General features: G+C 41.7%; 1 protein-coding gene across 1 annotated transcript in view; it reads left to right on the top strand.

Moving 5' to 3' along the window:
• Positions 1-7946: 7946 nt before the first annotated feature.
• Positions 7947-19579, top strand: part of HSD17B4 (hydroxysteroid 17-beta dehydrogenase 4) — a 62840-nt gene continuing 51207 nt past the window's right edge. Inside the window, exons 1-7 of the mRNA XM_035309797.1 lie at positions 7947-8089; positions 10590-10643; positions 14561-14668; positions 15183-15242; positions 16260-16281; positions 16384-16430; positions 17185-17269. Of these exons, the coding sequence (XP_035165688.1) occupies positions 8032-8089; positions 10590-10643; positions 14561-14668; positions 15183-15242; positions 16260-16281; positions 16384-16430; positions 17185-17269 (434 nt within the window). The 5' untranslated portion in view covers positions 7947-8031. The remainder of the gene's footprint in view (positions 8090-10589; positions 10644-14560; positions 14669-15182; positions 15243-16259; positions 16282-16383; positions 16431-17184; positions 17270-19579) is intronic.

Below are 19579 nucleotides of genomic sequence, written 5' to 3'. Positions count from 1 at the left end.
CTTTTCTTTCTTTTTTCTTTTCTTTTCTTTTCTTTTCTTTTCTTTTCTTTTCTTTTCTTTTCTTTTCTTTTCTTTTCTTTTCTTTTCTTTTCTTTTCTTTTCTTTTCTTTTCTTCATGGAGATCAAGTTAATGAATTTCTAATGGAGAGACTCTTAGGGTGAAATTTAGGTCTGTGCTACAGGAACAATCTTTTGCTGGCATGTCTCTGACATCTCTCCATGGGATATATTTTCAAAACTGTAGATGTGCATGTGCAACTAGTTTCTGCTTAATGAATTTGTTATACTAATGTGTTACTACATACCAGCTCAGCAGTCCACTAAGCCCTGACCGACTCAGGTCTTCAGTCATCCTCAAACCCTGACTCTCTCATGGAATCAAGTGGAGAGCTTCCATAATGCTCTGCTTATGCTCCCAGCATGGATTTTCCACTTAATTGAGTGGTATGTGCAACAAATGGCAAGATTAGCATTTGTTGCCTAATGGGGACATGAGACCTCCTGTGATGCGGGCTGTTGACAAAAGCTCTAAAAACGTTTACATTTACAGTTGTAATTAGTTCATAGGAACACATCTACTGCTAACTGCACAATATGATGATCCTCAGCATCACACCATGAAAGCTGCTTTTCAATTCGGAGTCTGGAAAACATTGGATTTAATGGCAAGAAAAAATCCACTTGCTAATGAGTGGAGGCTCACAGAGACGGCAAGTTAGAATGGGTAATAATATTACTTGCCATTTCTACAGTACATTGGGTTTACACAGCAAGGTTTTGGTAGCAGAGGGCTGCAGGGGTGGCTTATGTTAGCAGAGTCCAGAGGCTGCCCCATGTCAGAGCAGAGCTCCATGTCAGTTGGCTCCAAAGGGACCCACTGCTGGCCAGAGCACAGCCAGTAAGTGAGGTTGTTTGCATCTCTGTGAGAGCAGATTTAAGAAAGGTAAAAAACAAACAAACAAACAAACAAACAAAAAAACTGCTGGGCAATAGCAACTGGGAGAGAGAGAGGGGTGAGAGCCAGCCCTGCAGCCCCCCAGGTCAGTGCAGCAGGAGGGCAGGAGGTGCTCCAGGTGCCAGAGCAGCAGTTCCCCTGCGACCTGTGGAGAGGCCCCTTGTGGAGCAGGCTGTCCCCCTGCAGCCCATGGGTCCCACATGGAGCCGATCTCCACGCTGCAGCCCTCCCGTGGAGGAGCCCCCGCTGGAGCAGGTGGATGTGGCCTGGAGGAGGCTGCGGCCCATGGAGAGCCCCCGCAGGAGCAGGCCCCGCGCCAGAGCTGCAGCCTGCGCAGAGGAGCCCCCGCAGGAGCAGGGGGCCTGGGGGGAGCTGCTGCCCGTGGGGGACCCGTGCTGGAGCAGTTTGCTCCTGGGGGATGGATGGAGCCCGTGGCACGGAGCCATGGGGGAGCAGTTCCTGGAGAGTTGCTGCCTGTGGGCAGCCCCCGCAGGCTCAGGTCGGGAAGGACGGCATCCCGTGGGAGGGACCCCACGGGGAGCAGGGGCAGAGAGGGACCATGAAGGGGTGGTGGACATGAAGTGTTAGGGACTGACTGAAGCCCCAATTCCCCATTCCCCTGCACCACTCGAGGGAAAGGGGAAAGAAGAGGGTGAATGGAAAGAAGGTGTTTCTAGTTTATGTTTTGTTTCTCAGTGCTCTAGCATGTTAGTAATAGCTAATAAATTATATTAATCTCCCTATGCTGAGTCTGTTTTGCCCATGACGATAACTTTTGAGTGATCTCCCCATCCTTACCTCAACCCCTGAGCCCTTTGCATCATATTTTCTCCCCTTTTCCCTTTGAGGAGGGAGTGAGAGAGCGGCTGTGGTGGAACTCAGCTGCCCAGCTGGAAAAAATCACCACATGTAGATATAGGAATCAATAGAATCACTTTTACTTTTCACTTTTAATTAAGAGTGAGCTGGGCCATCCTGGTGGTTTGTATGAGATGCACTTTTGAGACCACCTAAAGGCTGAGACATCTCAGTGATCTCTCTGTGCTGCCAGCCAGTGGCTGGCCGCAGAAAGAGGAAACAGGGACAATGACTAGGCTGCATGATGGTCTGTTTGGTTAGAGTAGAAAATACCTATATTCAGAACACCAGGGACTTCTAAAGCTCTATTGTTTTCATCAGTCATATGAGGAATGTACCATCTCTTGCAGGCCATGCTTTTCTTATGTACTCCTTAGTGTAAGGTGCTGGAGTTATCAACATGGAACCAATGCCTAGTTGCTTGCCAGTAGTGGCAAGAAATGTCTGCTTGCTCCCTTTACTCATATTTGTGGAGAAATCTTTGTTCCCCATGAACAGGCCTCTATCACCATGAGCCAAAACCTTTAGAAAGCAAATTAAGCACTTGAAAATCAGACTCATGATCCAAGCGTATCTTTTAGCAATATTAAAAAATAGAATATAAAAGTAAGTCAATTCTTTTATTCACCCAACAGTGAACATCGCTAGACAGTAGAAAACATTTTGAAAGGCATTAAAAGGCTTATGGTATCCAGAATACACATGTCTGCTTTTTGGTGTGTTTGGTTAGAGTTTTTAAAAAAAAAAACTTCCTGTTATCTAACCTGTTAGTTGAAGGCATGATTTTAGAACATACATCACTTTTGTTTAGTATACCACACGAAACTTCACCTTTTACAAAAAACATTCACCTGCTGTAAGCAAAGAAGCATAACAAAAAAAAAAAAATTTATTGACGTCACAGGGTAATGCTTGGGGGTGGCTGGCAAATTTTGCTGGTCTAAAAAGCCTGCTATGTCAGTAAAAGAGTTAAGACAAATATTTGCTGGTTCACACTGCTTATTATGGGACAACATAAAGTAGACTTGATCTTCCTTTTTGACTCACTTTTTTCATTATCGGTTTCAACCACTTTAAACCCTGTCTAGCTGAGCTTGGAAACTGGATATCCTGCTGTTACTCTCCTGCTGTTACACTATGACTCACTCATTTAAAATCACTTTGACACCTGCTATTGATTTGTGGCTTGACACCTACTCCATTCAAATTTCCACCTAACATCACCCAGCTGTGATTAACGGTGGTAGTGCTTTACGCTCATACCTGCTTTCTGACTGATGCTATTTTCTTATAGCTCTGTGACTTTTGGAACAAATTACTTTCAAGCATTAAGGGAACCTAATTCATTCCTTTGCCTGTTGAGTGGCTCTTTGTATTTTGATCCCTTTTACAGGGTCAAGTTTGATTTAAAAAATAAACAAGTGACACACTTTCACTTTAATGCACTTTATGTTGTGCTTTCCAGAAGAAAAAAATATATATATCTGTTGAGGAAACTGCAATGTTATTTATTGCTCTGAAGTGTGAGCTTTTTGCTGATTATAATCACAGTATGTGCACCAAAACAAGGAAGCTATAAAAGATCCTGACTCGATAACAAGGTATGTTAGCTACCTGAAGAACAAATTATGCTATAAGAAATAACCTCAGGGCCTGACCCTACTTAGGGACATGTAAACACTAGCTTCCAGGCAAATTCAAGAGTAGAGTCTTTTTTTTTTTTTTTTTTTTTTGAATAGCCCCTGATCCAAACAGGGCACAAAAATATACAGAACCCACAAGGCCAGAGCTGAAATGGCTTGTTCAAGATCAAGGAAGAAGCCAGAACAAGTACCAAAAGAGAACCAAGTTCTCCTAGACTCATTTATAGCCAAGTACACAGAACCATTCTGTGTTAGATAGATATAACTACATTAGGGATTATGCAAATATATTTGATGCTGTAAGGATGACTGGGTTAGTTCCTGTCTAAGTGTCTGAGTATTTCCAGTCTGAACCAGAGATTTCCAGAAGCATATGCTCAGTTGACTAAGCTGGGTATTTGTGCTGTTAGTTTGCATGCATTCCCCTAACAAATGGGAAACTCACTGGGCGGTACAGAAACATGCCCCCAAGCACCCAAATAAAAATGTGGGAACGAGCGAGGGTGCACAGCGCTCAGCAGACAGCACATTAACTCCTTACTGCAGGGCTCTCTGTGCACTGCACTGTGCCGGCAGTGGCACTGTTGTCCTGATAGACTTCCCTCCCTTCTCCCAGGTAGGAGCCTGATCCCATCGTGTAGCAACAACAAATAAAATATCTAGGATGAACCAAATGTCACTGAAGATTAAGAGCTCAATCTGTTACTTCCTCAGGAACAGCAACCACAGAGTGACTTGGTGCTTGGCCCTACTAGAAAACTGCTCCCTTCCACTGTCAAGTGCAGCAGAGAGAAATCACAGCCAGAAGTGCTCTCTTGATAATAGACAGCCAATTGCTCCGGTCCTTTCCCTGCAGGAATATTTGCTCTTGTGCTGAGCAGTATTAAAATGAAACAGGCGATCTCTGGAAGTGTAATTACTTGTGAGTGTATTTTATTCTGATTAATACAGTGCCAGCATAACACACACCCAGTGGATGGAACTCTTTCTGCACGCATTCAGCAATATTTCCCACATTTAAAATTCATGATTTGTAATAGACTGTTTAGCTGCCCTGCTCCCTTACCTCTGTTCAGAACTTTTTTTTTTTTTTTTGGTAGTTTCCAGTACGTATGCATTACATGCCTATGTAGCTGGAAAGGTGCCAGCATGTGGCTAAATCTATCGGCTAAGCAAAACCAGGGTATATAAAAGCAGTGACCCTTTGATGTGATCTGCGCATAACCTTTTCACAGTTTTTTTTGGATACGAATTTCGTTGCTAGTGTTGGGCTATCTGTGAATGTAGGCGCCTCGGCGATTGTATTGAAGCACCACGCTCCCTCTAGTGCCCGAACTGTAAGTTGCACATATAGGATTTAACTGGGGTAGTTTCGCCCTGCTCACTGAACTGCACGTAATAACATCGCGGCCAATAGGTCTATATTCCTAATGTTTCTAAAATGATGAATGTTACAGACTACTTGAGGCCAGAAATGCTAACATCTTCTGCTTTGGAAGTCTCCAAGTAACTAACTCAAGTAACTAGCACTCACTCAAGTAACTGTGTTGCAACAGCAACAAAAATTTATTTCTGCTAGCTCTGTAAATAATCCAAAATACGTGAACTGTGCAAGAAATGTTATCATGCATTAAAATTTGTCTGTGCTGACAGAGTACGCTGTTGTCTTCCCCAGCAAAATGAGCTAGCTGCTCTGATTAATGGGCACTTTACATCACCCTCTGATCCCTAAGCACCTTCTAGGTTTAAGAGAGACAATGCAAAGGAGCAGGGAGTTTATATCTCCTGGAGACTCAGGCTTATGATGCTCTCAGTCAGCTGGGAGAGTGAGCGAGTACGAAGAAAGAGCTCCATGAAATCCCTCTTCATAGCTCAGATAAAATTTGTCAGCTCAGAGTTGGGTGGGTAAAGCTGGAAAATCCTGCTTAGACCTACTGCTGAGATCCAGAGGAGTGGCTCTAGGAAACTCCAGCATAATTACATTCTGAATTAATGAGTCTTGCACTGTACCATACCTGCAATGATACAATGAATAGGTATGCGCACTCCTACTTAACACGCCAGATTGCTTCCACAAAATACATAAACAGTTACTAGCAACTGCTTAAAGTGAATTGTAAGGAACAAAACATTTGGATTACTACCCTGAAGTTAAAGGATGTACTCAGTGCTCTGCAACTGTCTATGTTATGCATCTCTTCTTAGGTTTTCAGTCTATAAAAAGGAAGCTGTTTATTTTTCAGGGTTCTTTAGAAGTAAATATAGTTAATGTTTCTACAAAATTCATTTATGACCTGAGCCCAGTGAAGCTGATGGAATTCTTTAAACTGACTTTCCATAGCAATGAAGCAGACCCATAGAAAATGGATGTTAGCAAACTGTTTTAAAGTAAATGAATTAACTGCCTGGAAATGAAAAACTGCATTCAAATGTAATTACTCTGAATTTCAATAAAGTATGGCAGACCATCAATTCATGAACGGAATGAGGAAAACACACTTCTCCATTTCTGTTTTAACTTAGCAGTTTGCTATCTGTGAATAAGTAATCTTTGATCAGGTTGGCTGTAAAAAATCTGAAAGCTGTGAGTGCGACCACATTACAGACACCACAATTTCTGAGGAAAACAAGCAATTTATAAGATGTGGAAATAGAGGAAGTTAAAAGTTGTTCCCTAAAATTGACATGTTTTCACAGTATTGATTCTTGGAGAGTCTAGATTCTCAGACTTAACATTTCCTTCTCCTGAACTGAAGCCTTTGTGGTGGGTTGACCTTGACTAGCTGCCAGATACCCACCCATCTGTTCTCCTCAACAGGACAGGGGACAAAGTAAGACCAAAAAGCTTGTGTGTTGACATAAAAACAGGGAGATCACTTACCAGTGTGAGAAAAATCTCTATTTTCTTCAGACAGGATCTTCTATGAAGCTTATTTTATTCGCGATTGCAATGGCGGGCATTCTGTCAATCAGGAGCGCATTTTAGTAAACAAATCATAACCTTTTATTCCCTATTACCCGACGCCTGATCACCTTCCCTGTTTTCTCATTGACTGAGTGCTACAGGTTCACAAGCTACTTGACGCTCCTCTATACCACATATGTACATTTTTTTTTTTTTTTTTTTTTTTTGTTTCAACCCTTTAATTTCTCCTTTCTTATGTTTTGAGAACCTGTGATTTTTGTTCTACTGTTCTCACACTGCTTATCCTGTTTTTCTCAAGCTTCTACCTTATTTTGGAACAGTGAGGCCTTCTACTGTCCACATATCTAGTTAGCATTTCTGCTTATTATGACTACACAACTACCTTGGAATAAAGAAAAATAATTATCTACTGCAAAAACACAACTTTGTTTCTCACATCAGTTACAGTCATTGGCAAAACTGATGACTTGGGGAAGATTTTTTTTTTTTTTTCTTTCCCATTCAAAAAGAGAATAGTATGTTGAGAAACAAAGAAAGTGATTTAAAATACCTTATACGTAGTCCCATGCATTGGGCTGCTGTTAACCCCAGGCACTAGCACATGCTGAGGGCCACTCTGCTGGACAGCACCTCGGCAGAAAAAGCCCTAGGGGTCCTGGTGGACACCAAACTGAACAGGAGCAGGCAGTGTGCCCTTGTCACTAAGAAAGTTAATGGTAAGTTAATGGGCTTGATTAGGCAAAGCACTGCCACCAGGTGGAAGGATCCTGCCCCTCTACTCAGCACTGGTGTGGCCACAGTTGGAGTGCTGGGTCCAGTTCTGGGCTCCTCAGTATGAGAAACATGAACATATGGGAGGGAGTCCAATGAAGGACTACAAAGATGATGGAGGGACTGGAGTGTATCGCCTGTGAGGAAAGGCTGAGAAAGTGGGGACTGTTCAGCTTGGAGGAGGCCAAGGGGGATCTTACCGATGTCCATAACTACCTGAAGGGAGAGTGCAAAGAGAACAGAGCCACGCTCTTTCCAGTGGTGCCCAGTGCCAGGACAAGAGACAGCGGGCACCAACAGGAACACAGGAGGTTCTCTCTGAGCATCAGTAAACACTTCTGTGCCGTGTGGGTGATGGGCACTGGCAAGGGTTGCCCAGAGAAGCTGTGGAGTCCACCACCTCAGAGATCTCCAAAATGGAATCTGGACGTGGTGCTGGGCACCCTGCTTGGGGTGGCCCTGCTGGAGCAGGGCTGGGCCTGGTGCCTCCAGAGCTCCCTGCCAGCCTCCGTTGCTCTGGGACTCTGCTGGGCCCGGCCGGGCCAGCACTGGGCAGCCTCGCGGCACACAGCCTTCCACACACACACAGAGACTAAATCTGGGAGAAAAAAACGTGATATATTTCACTTTATTTTTTGACCTGAAAAACTGCAGCACCCACGAAAGCAAGCAAAGCACGGACTTGGCCACCACCCGTGTCGGGGGCCGGGTCCCGCTCGGGACCGCCCCGTGCCCTTTCTCTCCCCACCCCGCCGCCGTTGCCTACATTTCCCAGAAGGCGGCGGCGGCCCCGTTCCACCGCCCCCCTCCGACGCCGCCCCGAGCCCTGCCCGCTAGGGCCGTCCCGGCGGCGGGTGCGGGCAGCGCAGCGCAGCGCCATGGCGGCGGGGCTACGGTTTGACGGCCGTGTGGTGCTGGTCACCGGCGCCGGAGGAGGTGAGCGGCGGCGGCGGCGGAGGGGGGGGGGGCTCCCGGGGCCCTGCCAAGGGCCCGGCCGCGGCTGTGTGCGAGCGGCTCCGGGTGTTACCCGCGCGTTGAGCCGAGGCGGGGAGGGAGCAGGGCGGCGGGCAGGTGCCGGGGCTGCCCGGTGGTTGTGGGGGGGATTCGGTCCCGTCCCGTCCCGTCCCGTCCCTCCCCGCGATGTTGGTGGCCCGGGGGCCGCTCCCGGGCCGGGATGGGCTCGGGGGCGTGAGGCTGCCCTCAGAGCCGCGCCTCGACCCTGGCAGCTTCGTGGGGCTTCCAGAGAAGGCCAGCTGTGAGTGCAAAGTTTGGGTGGTTCTCAGCCAAAGGATTTTTTTTTTTTTTTTTTCTTTTTCTCCATAATCCTCTGAGGGCATTCTGTTTTTCCACAGTGAACTCTCCCTCTCCCTTTTCTTATTCCTTTGTGGAGCTGCGCACACATACCAGGAGCTTGTTTCATGGCTCCAAACTGATAGAGAACCATTAAGGTTGGAAAAAACCTCCAAGATCATCTGGTCCAGCTGCCCCCTACCACCAATACCACGCACTAAACCATGTCCCTAAGCACCACATGTCTTGTGGATAAAGACTAAGAAATTTTGTGGAAAGCACCGAGTGGTCGATTCATGTCACTTGGATGTCACTTGGTCGATTCTTGTCGCTTTCTCCTCAAGAGAAATTGAGGCCAGGTTTTTCTGTGATGCTTTTCTGCTTTTACTAGACCTTTACTGATGTACTTCTTGCTAGACAGCAAATGTTCCTGAAGTAGAGGTTAATTTCTTAGGTAATACCAAAACAAATAAGCAAAACCTGTTGTCAATACAAAACTTCCAGAAAGTACCACATGGAGCAAAAATCGCATGTCGTAAGTGTGGCTACAGTGACCCTTATACCCTTGTGTTTCTGGTTTTAGGCTGTTGAAAACGGTTTGTTAACAGAGAAAACTGTCCTTGGATGTCTTATTTCACAGCAATTTTTTCTGATGAATAGATGATTAAATGTAAGCCAAGATAAAGGGAAGCCCTGTTAACTTCAGACTAGTTCTTAGTTTGCTTCCATCTAGTTTACACCATTGTAGGTCATATATGCTGCTAATAGCATTGCTTGTTGACTTTTTTTTTTTGAATGTCAGTGAACAGAGGAGAACTGGGAATTTATTTATATTGCTGATCCGTCTGTTTCAAAGTGAGACCTGTTTTCACATACGCAGGCATCTAAAAGTACGATAGCTTTCACTTTGGGCAAGTCGCCTGTGAAGAATACATCGTACTTGCCTGTAATGCAGCACTGTCATTTTTTCTGCAATTCAAACTGCATATTTATTTATTTATAGTTTATTCTGAGATGAAATTTGCCAATTGAGAGCACTGGCACATACTACATTATCTGGATTTTGTACGCTTCTCAGTCATTTGGCTCTTCAAAAAAAGTTTTCTTTTGAGGCTTTGTTTATCTCAGGCAGTAGATCTATATGCACCTCAAGTGTTACGATCCCTTGCAGAGGCTCATAGGAGCCTTAAGGAAAATTCAGAACTGGTGCTGTGAGATTAGTGTTTTTCTAAACAGTTGTGACTCTTTGAGAAGTAGCTTTGAATGTGCTGGGGAGGGACCAATAGTTATGTTGAGAAATACATGATAAACCTTCTTCTGATTTTGTGTTTTATTATCTTTTGATCATTCAAGTCTTAGTCTGAAATCTTCATCATGGATTTCAAAAATGATTTTTGGGTGATGCAGTGGATAATATCCCTTTGAGGAAATCGTTTGTTACTACAAGTAACTAATGCTTAACACACCTAAAATTTAAATCAGAGTAAAGGTGCAATAGTCTTGCTTTTGTATGTGAGGCAAAAATTACCTTCTACTGTTACAGTAGGTAAACTGTGTGTGTTTGGATAGCTGTGGTATTAGGTACTTCTTTTGTAATGAAATACTTGGAGGAATTTTGTTAGTACATCTTCAGTCATGGTTAAACATTTTTTGGTTTATAAGTTTCTTCTTCAAATCTTGAAGGCTAACTTTAACCAGGAAAATGTTTTATTCACTTAGAATGTAATTAATTAACTTGCAACATCTCCTCCTGCAAAGTTGTGTCAAGACATTAAATTTTCTGCTTTACCAATATATTTTTCTGTCACAAACATAAAGACAGCAGCAGGTAGCTTTCCCTGATGGTTCTTCTGAGTGCAGTAACAAAAAGTAAGCATGGGCAGTTGTTTTCTTTTTTTTTTTTCTCTTGACTGGAGGTTCTGTTAAGAATTTATCTGCCGATCTGCTTTTGAGCTTTTGTGCAACTTTAACACCAAGGGGAAATGGAATTTTACTTAAAACCTGCAGGATTTTTGTGTTGATTTGGTGCATTTTTCTTCATGCATTTTTTTTTTTTTCTCCAGCTTCTCAGAATTGTGCTTCAGGAGACAAATCAACTTTTAACTCTTTTTAAACTTCTTTTTTTAATTATTATTTTTTAAACTAGGTTTGGGCAGAGCTTATGCACTCGCTTTTGCTGAAAGAGGAGCTTCAGTGGTTGGTAAGTTTTGTCTTAACTAACTCAATCAAGATACTAACCTTTACCTTTTCACATGGCTGTTGTTCGACAATCTGTGCCCTTTTTAACAGTAACCTTTGTTATACAATAATTTTCTGTCTTATCTTATGCAATTTAAATTTTGCTTCTATGCTTTATTATGAAACAAGTTACCTGAGATTGCTTATTATTGTTGAAAAACCAGTTTGAATCAGATAATCACCCTGACTTGTATTTCATCCATATATACCAGTCTTTAATGTTAGTTGTAGACAAAGGGTACAATTTCAGGTGAGTACTGTTCATAACTTTTAATATGACTATTCAGAAATGTGAATGTGTGTCTTCTGCTACCTTTTCCCAGGACTGTAAATACATCAGAATGTAATGCGGTATTATTAGCCCCCAGGAAACAAAATACAGTGAAAGTGCACCGCACTGTTTCTTTTTGTAGAGCATTGTGCAAGAGCCATCAATGACAGTACTATATAGCTCTCAGTTAAAGATTTCTGATAGTTTCTTAGTTATTTGGTTCAGCTTTCTTTAGTTCTGCAAAATGCTGTGTCACAATTCTGAAGGTTAAGCTATGTTCTTGGGCACTCTCCAGAAGTGAGCCTGTGCCATTTCACTGCCTGTGAGGGGAATTTGTTCAGGTATTGTTGCTGAGTTCAAGATTAAATGCTTAGGCAAACTTTCTTAAGTATGGGCAAGAACTTGCCCACTGATTTCTTCAGCTTTCAAATAAACATCCCAATCTCAATTTACAAACTTTCATAAAAAGTGATTCATGTTACTTTCTTGATTAAAAATTAAAAGTCTTTCTGTAGACAACTTAAAAATATTTTTTTCTGGTAATTTCTACTTTTGGTATGTACCTTATTTACTGGGAATATGAGTACTTCATCTCAAGTTCTTATTTAACAAGCATTAGGTCACTAAAATAGCCAAAATGTTTAATTGTATTGTTTCTGTGTAGTTAGTACTGTTCTGACTTTCCAGAATGATCTGAAAGAGAATGTATTACGTTGCCTGACTATCCTCAATACCCTTTCCCTCATGGCCTTATTGCACAATAGCTAAATCAGTAAGATAATAATTGACTGTCTGTAAGGGAAACTTCTTGTTTCCCTCTGGAAACTGCACCTCACTTCAGCTCATAGAGGAGTGCTTTGCTATTGCTCTATTTCCTTTACGTGCTTGTATTTCTTTCTTTTTATTCTGTTCTCCTATAATTCTGACTGCATGCATTTGAGAAGTTACTTCTGTAAACTTCTGAGATTGTCTTACCAAAGCAGATAGGAGACCCATGATCGCCTCTTTACAGCTTTTTTTTTTTTTTTTTTTTTTTTAAAAAAAAAAAAAGTTAGGCAAAGGAAGATAGGTAGTAAAAACTGTGAGCAAATGCTACAGTTGCAGAAGAGCAATGGTGTCCCAGCACAGGAGCTTTTTCTGTTCAGTCCCAGTCTGTGTGTGACTCAACCTTCTGTTGAGTGAGTTGCTGTCAGCTTGGTTGGACTGACTGGAGTGACCAAGTAGAACTCTCCCTTTTCCTCTAGCCTAAAGGTTGCCTGCTGTCACATTTTTTGCCATGTCTGGTATCTTCCATGCTTCTCACCTGGAGTTGTAAGCAGGAGGAGGATAGTGCTTTCTATCTCGCATCCTGAGTTACAACCCAACCATACCATTTCTTCCTTTTCATTCTATCTGCGGGCCTTTCTGTGTTGCTCTTTCAGTTGGATTACAGATGTGCTTTTGAAGCATCTCTTGAGTATATCTGTGTTTTCATTTGCATTGTGGGATGGTACTGAAGTGCAGGAATGTAGTTCCTTTGGAAGCCAAACCGGAAGATGAAATCTAGCGGTTTGCACAAGTTGTTCCAAATGGATTTTTTGGTTTGTAGCACCAACAAACAGACAGTAATGAAATGGTTTGTTCTTTAAAAAAAGGTGTGCTGTGGATGTCAGGTGCTCAACACGGACTGTTTCACTCCACAGATCTGCTTCCGCTTTTCTGCACTACTTGCTAATAATGCACTCGTAGCCTTGGAGGAATTCTGTACAGTTCAGGTTACAGCCACGCTCTGTCACAACTTCTGCAGTCTCTGGCTCTTTTTTAACTGAAAATTACATAATGTTGAGCTTGAACTTAAGATAAATTTACTTATCTGTTGTTTTGATTCCTCTATTATGCTTGCAGAGTTATTTTATCATTTTCTAAGTTTAGAATAGCTCTGTTCTAGTGTAATCATTTTTGCTTCAATCGTATTAGTGTCTGCACTCACCCCTAAGGTCCTGCACCGACCTGTAAATTTTCCCAAGTAACTAATTAAGCTGTTTTAATAAAATTGCTCTTGGAGGATAAACATACATAACCATGTCTTTTTTAGAGTCATGGTATCTTAATGAGACTAACTGAATGTCTCTAAAAATGTTTAGCACAAAATTATCTACTCTTCTTCCCCAGGACAGGTTAGAATTCCTGCCTGATCCTGATTTTTCTTTAATGTCAAGTTTTTCTTTAATGTCAACCTTTGGTGTTGCAGACTGAGCAGTCTGCCGACCTCGCCTATTCTAATGCTTCACTACACCTGGAAGATTTTCCTAATGCTTCACCTGAATTGTGCTGGCTGCGTGTTTAGAAGGTTAGATATTGATCTATTTAGCTTGGAGATTTTGTTTCTCTTTTGCATTGGTTCTGTAATGTACACGACCATGTTAGCATGTTCTGTATTAATTCTTTCTTTCTGCTTCAAGTTATGCACTTTTTTTTCATAAATTCTTTCCATGGCTGACTTCTCCTGGGCTTTGGTATCCTCTTTCACTCACTTGGATTTTCTCCAGTGTTTCCACATCTCGCCTGAAGTACTGTACACAAAACTTAATACAGGATTCTAGATAAGACCTTTTTGGTTTGAGTAATAGGGAAAGTTTTTGTCACATGTCCTGCAAGCCATGTTCCTCTTTATATGCAATATTAAAAAGGAGGAAAAAAAGCACATATGTTTTGTGATGATGCAGCAGACTTACTATTGCTGTTTAGCATCAAGACCAGCAAGAATTGAATTTCACTATAGCCTGGTGCTTGAGGACTTGGAAAGTATGAAGCTTGAGTTCACCGTAGCAAAAGACAATAATGTTAATCCGTATTCATTTCAGGTTTTCTTAAAAATTCATATTAAACCTGTTGAAATAATCTTTTGTTTTGAAGTTCTTTGACCAGAACTAATGTGCATATTTTGTTTTGTTTTTTCTTCCACTAATGAATTCTGTGAAGCTTCGTGACATGTAAATGCAGCAGTCTGTGGTGTTGGTACAGTGCAGCTGCTGTTAATGACGTGTGCCCTATTATGTAGAGCAGTCTGCAAACAGAGCAACTCTCTGTGTCAGGTGGCCCTCTTGTCCCTACAAGATCAAGATCTGAAGTTCCCGGGCAGCTCTTCTCCCTTTGTTCAGATCTCTTGATCTGTTCTATAGCGAAGTTTTCATGTCGCTCTTTGGCTACTCTGTTAAACAGACAGGTCTTCCCAGTCTGGTTTACAGTTCAGGCAGTAGCTTTGGCAGTTTGATGAGAGATTGGAATTAATCACCTATAACTGGTATGCTATCTCAATCTCTGAAATACCATGACACCGTTAGAGGGGTAGCTTGGGCAAGGAAAATCAGCTGTGTGCACAAGGTGGAGAGAAAAAACAAAAGTTGTTTCACTTTTTTTTAAGTGAGTGTATATACTTTTTTTTAAAAAAAAGAAAAGCACAATAACATCATCTATTGTTCTTCTCTAATTGTCTGAAATTTTCAACAGGATCCAGATGCAACAGGTTATATTCATACTCCTTAAAACTTCTAGTGTGATAATGAGAGAATCAGAAACAAGAAAGGCTGAGATTAACGATTAAAAAAATATTTCTTTGTGATGCACAGTGAATGATCTTGGAGGTGACTTCAAGGGATATGGCAAGAGCTCCTCAGCTGCTGACAAAGTTGTCAGTGAAATCAGAGCAAAAGGAGGGAAAGCAGTACCCAATTATGGTATGTTATTCTTCTGGACTACTTTAATGCTTTATCTTTAGCTATAGTGGGCATTTTAAATGAAAAGTTAACACTGCTTAGTAAAGGACTACTGCTAGCTTGGCAATATCATATATACTAAATAGGTGGACGTTAAGTTGGAGCAAGGAGGCAGAGATGCTAAAAGCAAGTTCATAAAGGGTTTCCAAATTCATTTTCTTCTATTAATGATCTTTCATGCATTATCTCAGTATTGGATTACTGAAAAAGGGTCCAGCTGCAGTTACCAGAGGCAAAATGTAAAGGACTGTTCTTACTTGTTTGGCTTCTTGTTTTTCTTGCAGTGCCAAACACTGCAGCAGTTAAACTTACTAAGTGAGGTTTGCTTTAGGCCATATGCAAATGATGACTCAATTTATTTTATATTGGGGTTGTACACAATATGTTTTCTTAGCTTTGTGGAATTAGCTATTAATGTCCTGGAAATGTAATGTATCCAATTGGATTTACTGAAATTCATGTTTTTTTCTTATAGATTCAGTGGAAGATGGTGAAAAGCTTGTGAAGTCAGCACTTGAGGCTTTTGGGAGGATAGGTACAGTTGCTTAATTATTAAAACTTGTTTGAAAGTGCAGCACCATTATAGACAGGATAGTTAACAAGTGTATGAAGTACAGCATGACAGCAGTTGCTCTGTACTCACAAGCCCTTGATTTCATCAGATTGCAGGGGCATGCCTTTATAAATCTGAATAGGCAGCTTTTCCTCCTGTTACTTTTTAGCAAAAGTTTACAGCTTAATCTAAGATTCTGCCCTGAAGAATTTTGGTACTTATGTAATGTTTAACAGTTTCTGTAGCAAAGCACAGAGCTCATCAATTATTATAACTAATTGCATAAAATTAAGATAAATAATGGAGTTGGAGAGTCAGATAGGCTCTGGCATGTTTGGGAAGCTCTTTTGCATATGGGAAAATCAAAATACTCAAACACACACACAAAAAAAAAAAAAAGCCATGCCTGAGTTATTTCATCTAACAAGTAAAGTTCCTCTTTTGCATATGATTGTCACTCCTTAACTGTGAAATTTATGTAGTTTTTTTGTGCTTAAATGGCTAATACTGTATGTGATCAAAGCCAAGATGATTCAAACTAAAAGTTTGATGAAAGGTTATGATTCAGGTTTTTTGTGTGGCTCTACAACTCTAGTGCTTCCAACTTTTGTTTGAGATTACTGTAACAAAGATGGTGGCACAAAATGCATAATCTGGAGTGCAGTGGAATACAAAGCAAGCTGCAAAACTGAGCAGGATGGCTGCATCTTGCAAATATTGTGTTCCCAGATAGCCATCGCTTCTCAACTTCTTTATCTGTCTTCGTTCTGTCAGTAGGCTGAGACTTGCCTCTACCCAGACATTTTGTCTTAATTATTGTCCAGTGGTAGTTTGCCAAATCAGAACAGGGAGCTAGAGTATAGAATAGTAAAATAATGTATGTGTGCAGTGTTATGTTTTGTTCATATATATTTTATAGAACTGGGAGAAAAATAGAAGTAACCTTGTATTTTGTCAGCATATTCACTAAGTTTTCTTTTTCCTTTTTTCTCTTTTCAGATATTGTCATAAACAATGCAGGGTAAGTAAATATGCAGATATTTTCCTGTATGATTGTGAAGTGTTACTTTTGTGTAAACACTATTTCATCTTCCATTTTGCTTCTCCTGATAATGTTTTTTAGGATTTTAAGAGACCGTTCCTTTGTTCGGATAAGTGATGAAGATTGGGGTGAGTTGATAAACTTTGAAATTAACTTAATGTGTGAAACATGGAAGGTATATCCTTCCCATTAGTTCAGGCAAGAAAAGGGGAGGAAGGCTGTCTGTGCCAGATCAGAGAATTACCTTTGCCTTGAGAGCTTAGTTATAACATGCTTGTGTTCAGTTGCCTTGTGTTCAGCTCTGTGCTGCAATGCATGGTAGGTGGGTGAATTTCTCAAGGGAAAGAAAGGCCCTAGTTGCCCTTTCGAGTTGCTGAGTGAAACAGAAAAAAGAGCCATGTGAGAAACACAGTACGGTGTTTGTGAGCAGAATGCGTTCTTAACACTAGTGCTGACTGAATGCTAAATAGGATTGAAAAGACCCAGAACTAGGGACGGAGGAAAGAAAACGGATGTGCCAAGGGATGGAAGAGAACATGGGCAACCTGCAGTGAGTTGGTAGGTGCTGATAAACTAGTTGAGTAGTCTTCTTTAAAAATGGCATAGCTTTTGTAGGCCTTACTTGACTCTGTTCAAGGGCAGGAATTTTAGATGCTTGTAAATTCTATGCAGATCTCCATCCCAACAGGAGGAAGGGATGGTCAGTGTATGTTCAGACAAGCACTTCAAAATGATTTTTAAAAAGAAAACAAAACAAACCTTTCTAGTCACAGTTTCAGCGTGTGAAGAGTGTGTGTTTTTTGTCAAGAAGAAACAATTGGTATATTTCAAATGAGCAGACAAAATCTTGGGTTTATTAAATTACAATTAATTTTTTCCTAGATATAATTCATAGAATTCATCTGAGGGGATCATTCCTTGTCACCCGAGCTGCATGGAATCATATGAAAAATCAGAAGTTTGGCAGGTAAAAATTTAAATATCTCTTTTTTTTTCAGTAAGACATAGACTGATGCATGTCTTTAAGTTGAAGGAGTTTTGCATCCTTTTCTTTCATTCTCACTGCAGTTAAACAATCATCAGTCTAGATGTGTAAGCACTTTCAGTTCTGTCCTCCTACCCCACCCACCTTTACAGGTCTGTCCATGTAGATGGAGATATCCCAGTCAGGAGCTGTAGGGTTATAGAAATAACACTTAATTTCATTATTACTCACTAGAAATGTGTGTAATGTGCCCGTTATGTCCCAAGTCTGAGAAGTTCTTTTGCTCTTTATTCTGCTTATGGATCTTAGGGGCTTGTTTGTTTGTTTGTTTATTTCCCTTTGGGCAAAAATATTTGACTTAAAAGTTGTGGCATGTTGCCAGACCCAGAGGGGGGGTGGTGAAGTGAGTGAGATCCAGCTGGTTACCAGTCACCAGTGGTGTTCTCCAGGGGTTGGTGTTGGGGCCCATCCTCGTTTATATATTTATTGATGACTTGGATGAGGGAATTTAGGGCACCCTCAGTAAGTTTGCAGACAACACCAAGTTGGGGGAAGTGTCGATCTGCTGGAGGGTAGGAAGGCTCTGCAGAGGGACCTGGACAGGATGGGTCAATGGGCAGAGGCCAATGGGATGAGGTTCAACATGGCTGGGTCCTGCACTTTGGCCACAGCAACCCCATGCAGCGCTACAAGTTTGGGGCAGAGTGTCAGGAAGGCTGTGCAGGGAAAAAGGATCTAGGGGGTGTTTGTGGATGCTCACCCAAGCATGAGCCAGCAGTGTGCACAGGTGGCCAAGAAGGCCAACAGCATCCTGGCTTGAATCAGAAATAGTGCAGCCAGCAGGACCAGGGCAGTGATCTGCTCCCTGTACTCTGCCTCGGTGAGGTCGCACCTCAAGTACTGTGTTCAGTTTTGGGTCCCTCACTACAAGAAGGACATCAAGGCTCTGGAACGTGTTCAGAGAAGGGCTACGAGGCTGGTGAAGAGTTTAGAAGACAAGTCCCATGTGGAGCGTCTGGGGAACTGGGGTTGTTTAGTCTGGAGAAGGGGAGGCTCAGGAGAGACCTTACCGCTCTCTACAGCTACCTGAAAGGAAGGTGTGGGGAGCTGGGGGTTGGCCTCTTCTCACAGGTAACTAGCGATAGGACTAGAGGGAATGGCCTCAAGTTGTGCCAGGGGAGGTTCAGGTTGGAAATGAGGAGACATTTCTTCTCAGAAAGAGTGGTCAGGCACTGGGATGGGTTGTCCAGGGAGGTGGTGGAGTCACCGTCCCTGCGGGTGTTTAAGAAAAGGTTGGATGTCATACTTAGTGACATGGTTTAGTGGGTAGTAGTGGTGATACGGGGAATGGTTGGACCAGCTGGTCTTGGAGGTCTTTTCCAACCTTAATGATTATACAATTCTGTATGCTAAGTTTGTTTCTATATGTTAGCTGAGAGGACAAAGTGACTTCAGATCTTTATTTTATTTTGTTTTTGTTGCATTTATCGAAACGCTGATGGGATTATGTTAATCTTAATGGCAGTGCCCACATGCTGAAAGATGTATTAATTTCTTTATCATTCTGTGACCAAACTAACATTCATTCTCATTCCAGGGAAGTAAAGTAGAATGGTGAGGGAAAAGCTCCACATGCAGAATACATGGGTAAAGTCTAGGAGTTGCAACCATTTAGGATGCACTTCCCTGGGCTCCTTTTAGGTATTTGCTTAGGTAACAGTGGTAGTGAGTACTTCTGCGGTTTATGTATAGATGTGTGCCATCTGCAAAATGCTTGTTTGTTATAGATTTTGTAGCTTTTTTCATCTTGGTGATATTGAGCCAGTACTTGCAACATATCTCTTTATTTAGATTAAAAATAGTGGGTTGTTGCCAGTGATGCAAGTGAAAATAAAAAACTAAATAGATTTTGATCCTAGATATGCAGTGTGCTTGTCGTAGATTCGGACTGATTCTGATAAGGCTTCATTTAAATGTGAAGATGTGGACACTTTTTTTTTTTCCTTTTGGGTTTTGTATTATAAGACATGCAGCACAATGTTATCTTGCCTCAGAACAGCTATAAACTTCAGTGGCTTTAGATCTGTCTTGTGAACAGTTCAGTTATCTCCACAGCCATAATGTTAGGGAACAGCAAAGGGCAAGACTCTGTGAATTTCTTCTTTTGCTTATTTAATGCACATTAGGATTCTCTGAAGTTTTGTGTGAATTCAGTAAGAATGCTTTTTCATATGTTACTAGGTAGATAAAAAGGTGAAGCCATTTCCAATAAATTTAGTTTTCTGACTGCTG

The sequence above is a fragment of the Oxyura jamaicensis genome, chromosome Z, assembly GCF_011077185.1.
Source record: "Oxyura jamaicensis isolate SHBP4307 breed ruddy duck chromosome Z, BPBGC_Ojam_1.0, whole genome shotgun sequence".
NCBI classification, from domain to species: domain Eukaryota; kingdom Metazoa; phylum Chordata; class Aves; order Anseriformes; family Anatidae; genus Oxyura; species Oxyura jamaicensis.
The sequence above is the reverse complement of the archived record's forward strand: the minus strand, read 5'-3'. Positions and strand labels throughout refer to the sequence as shown.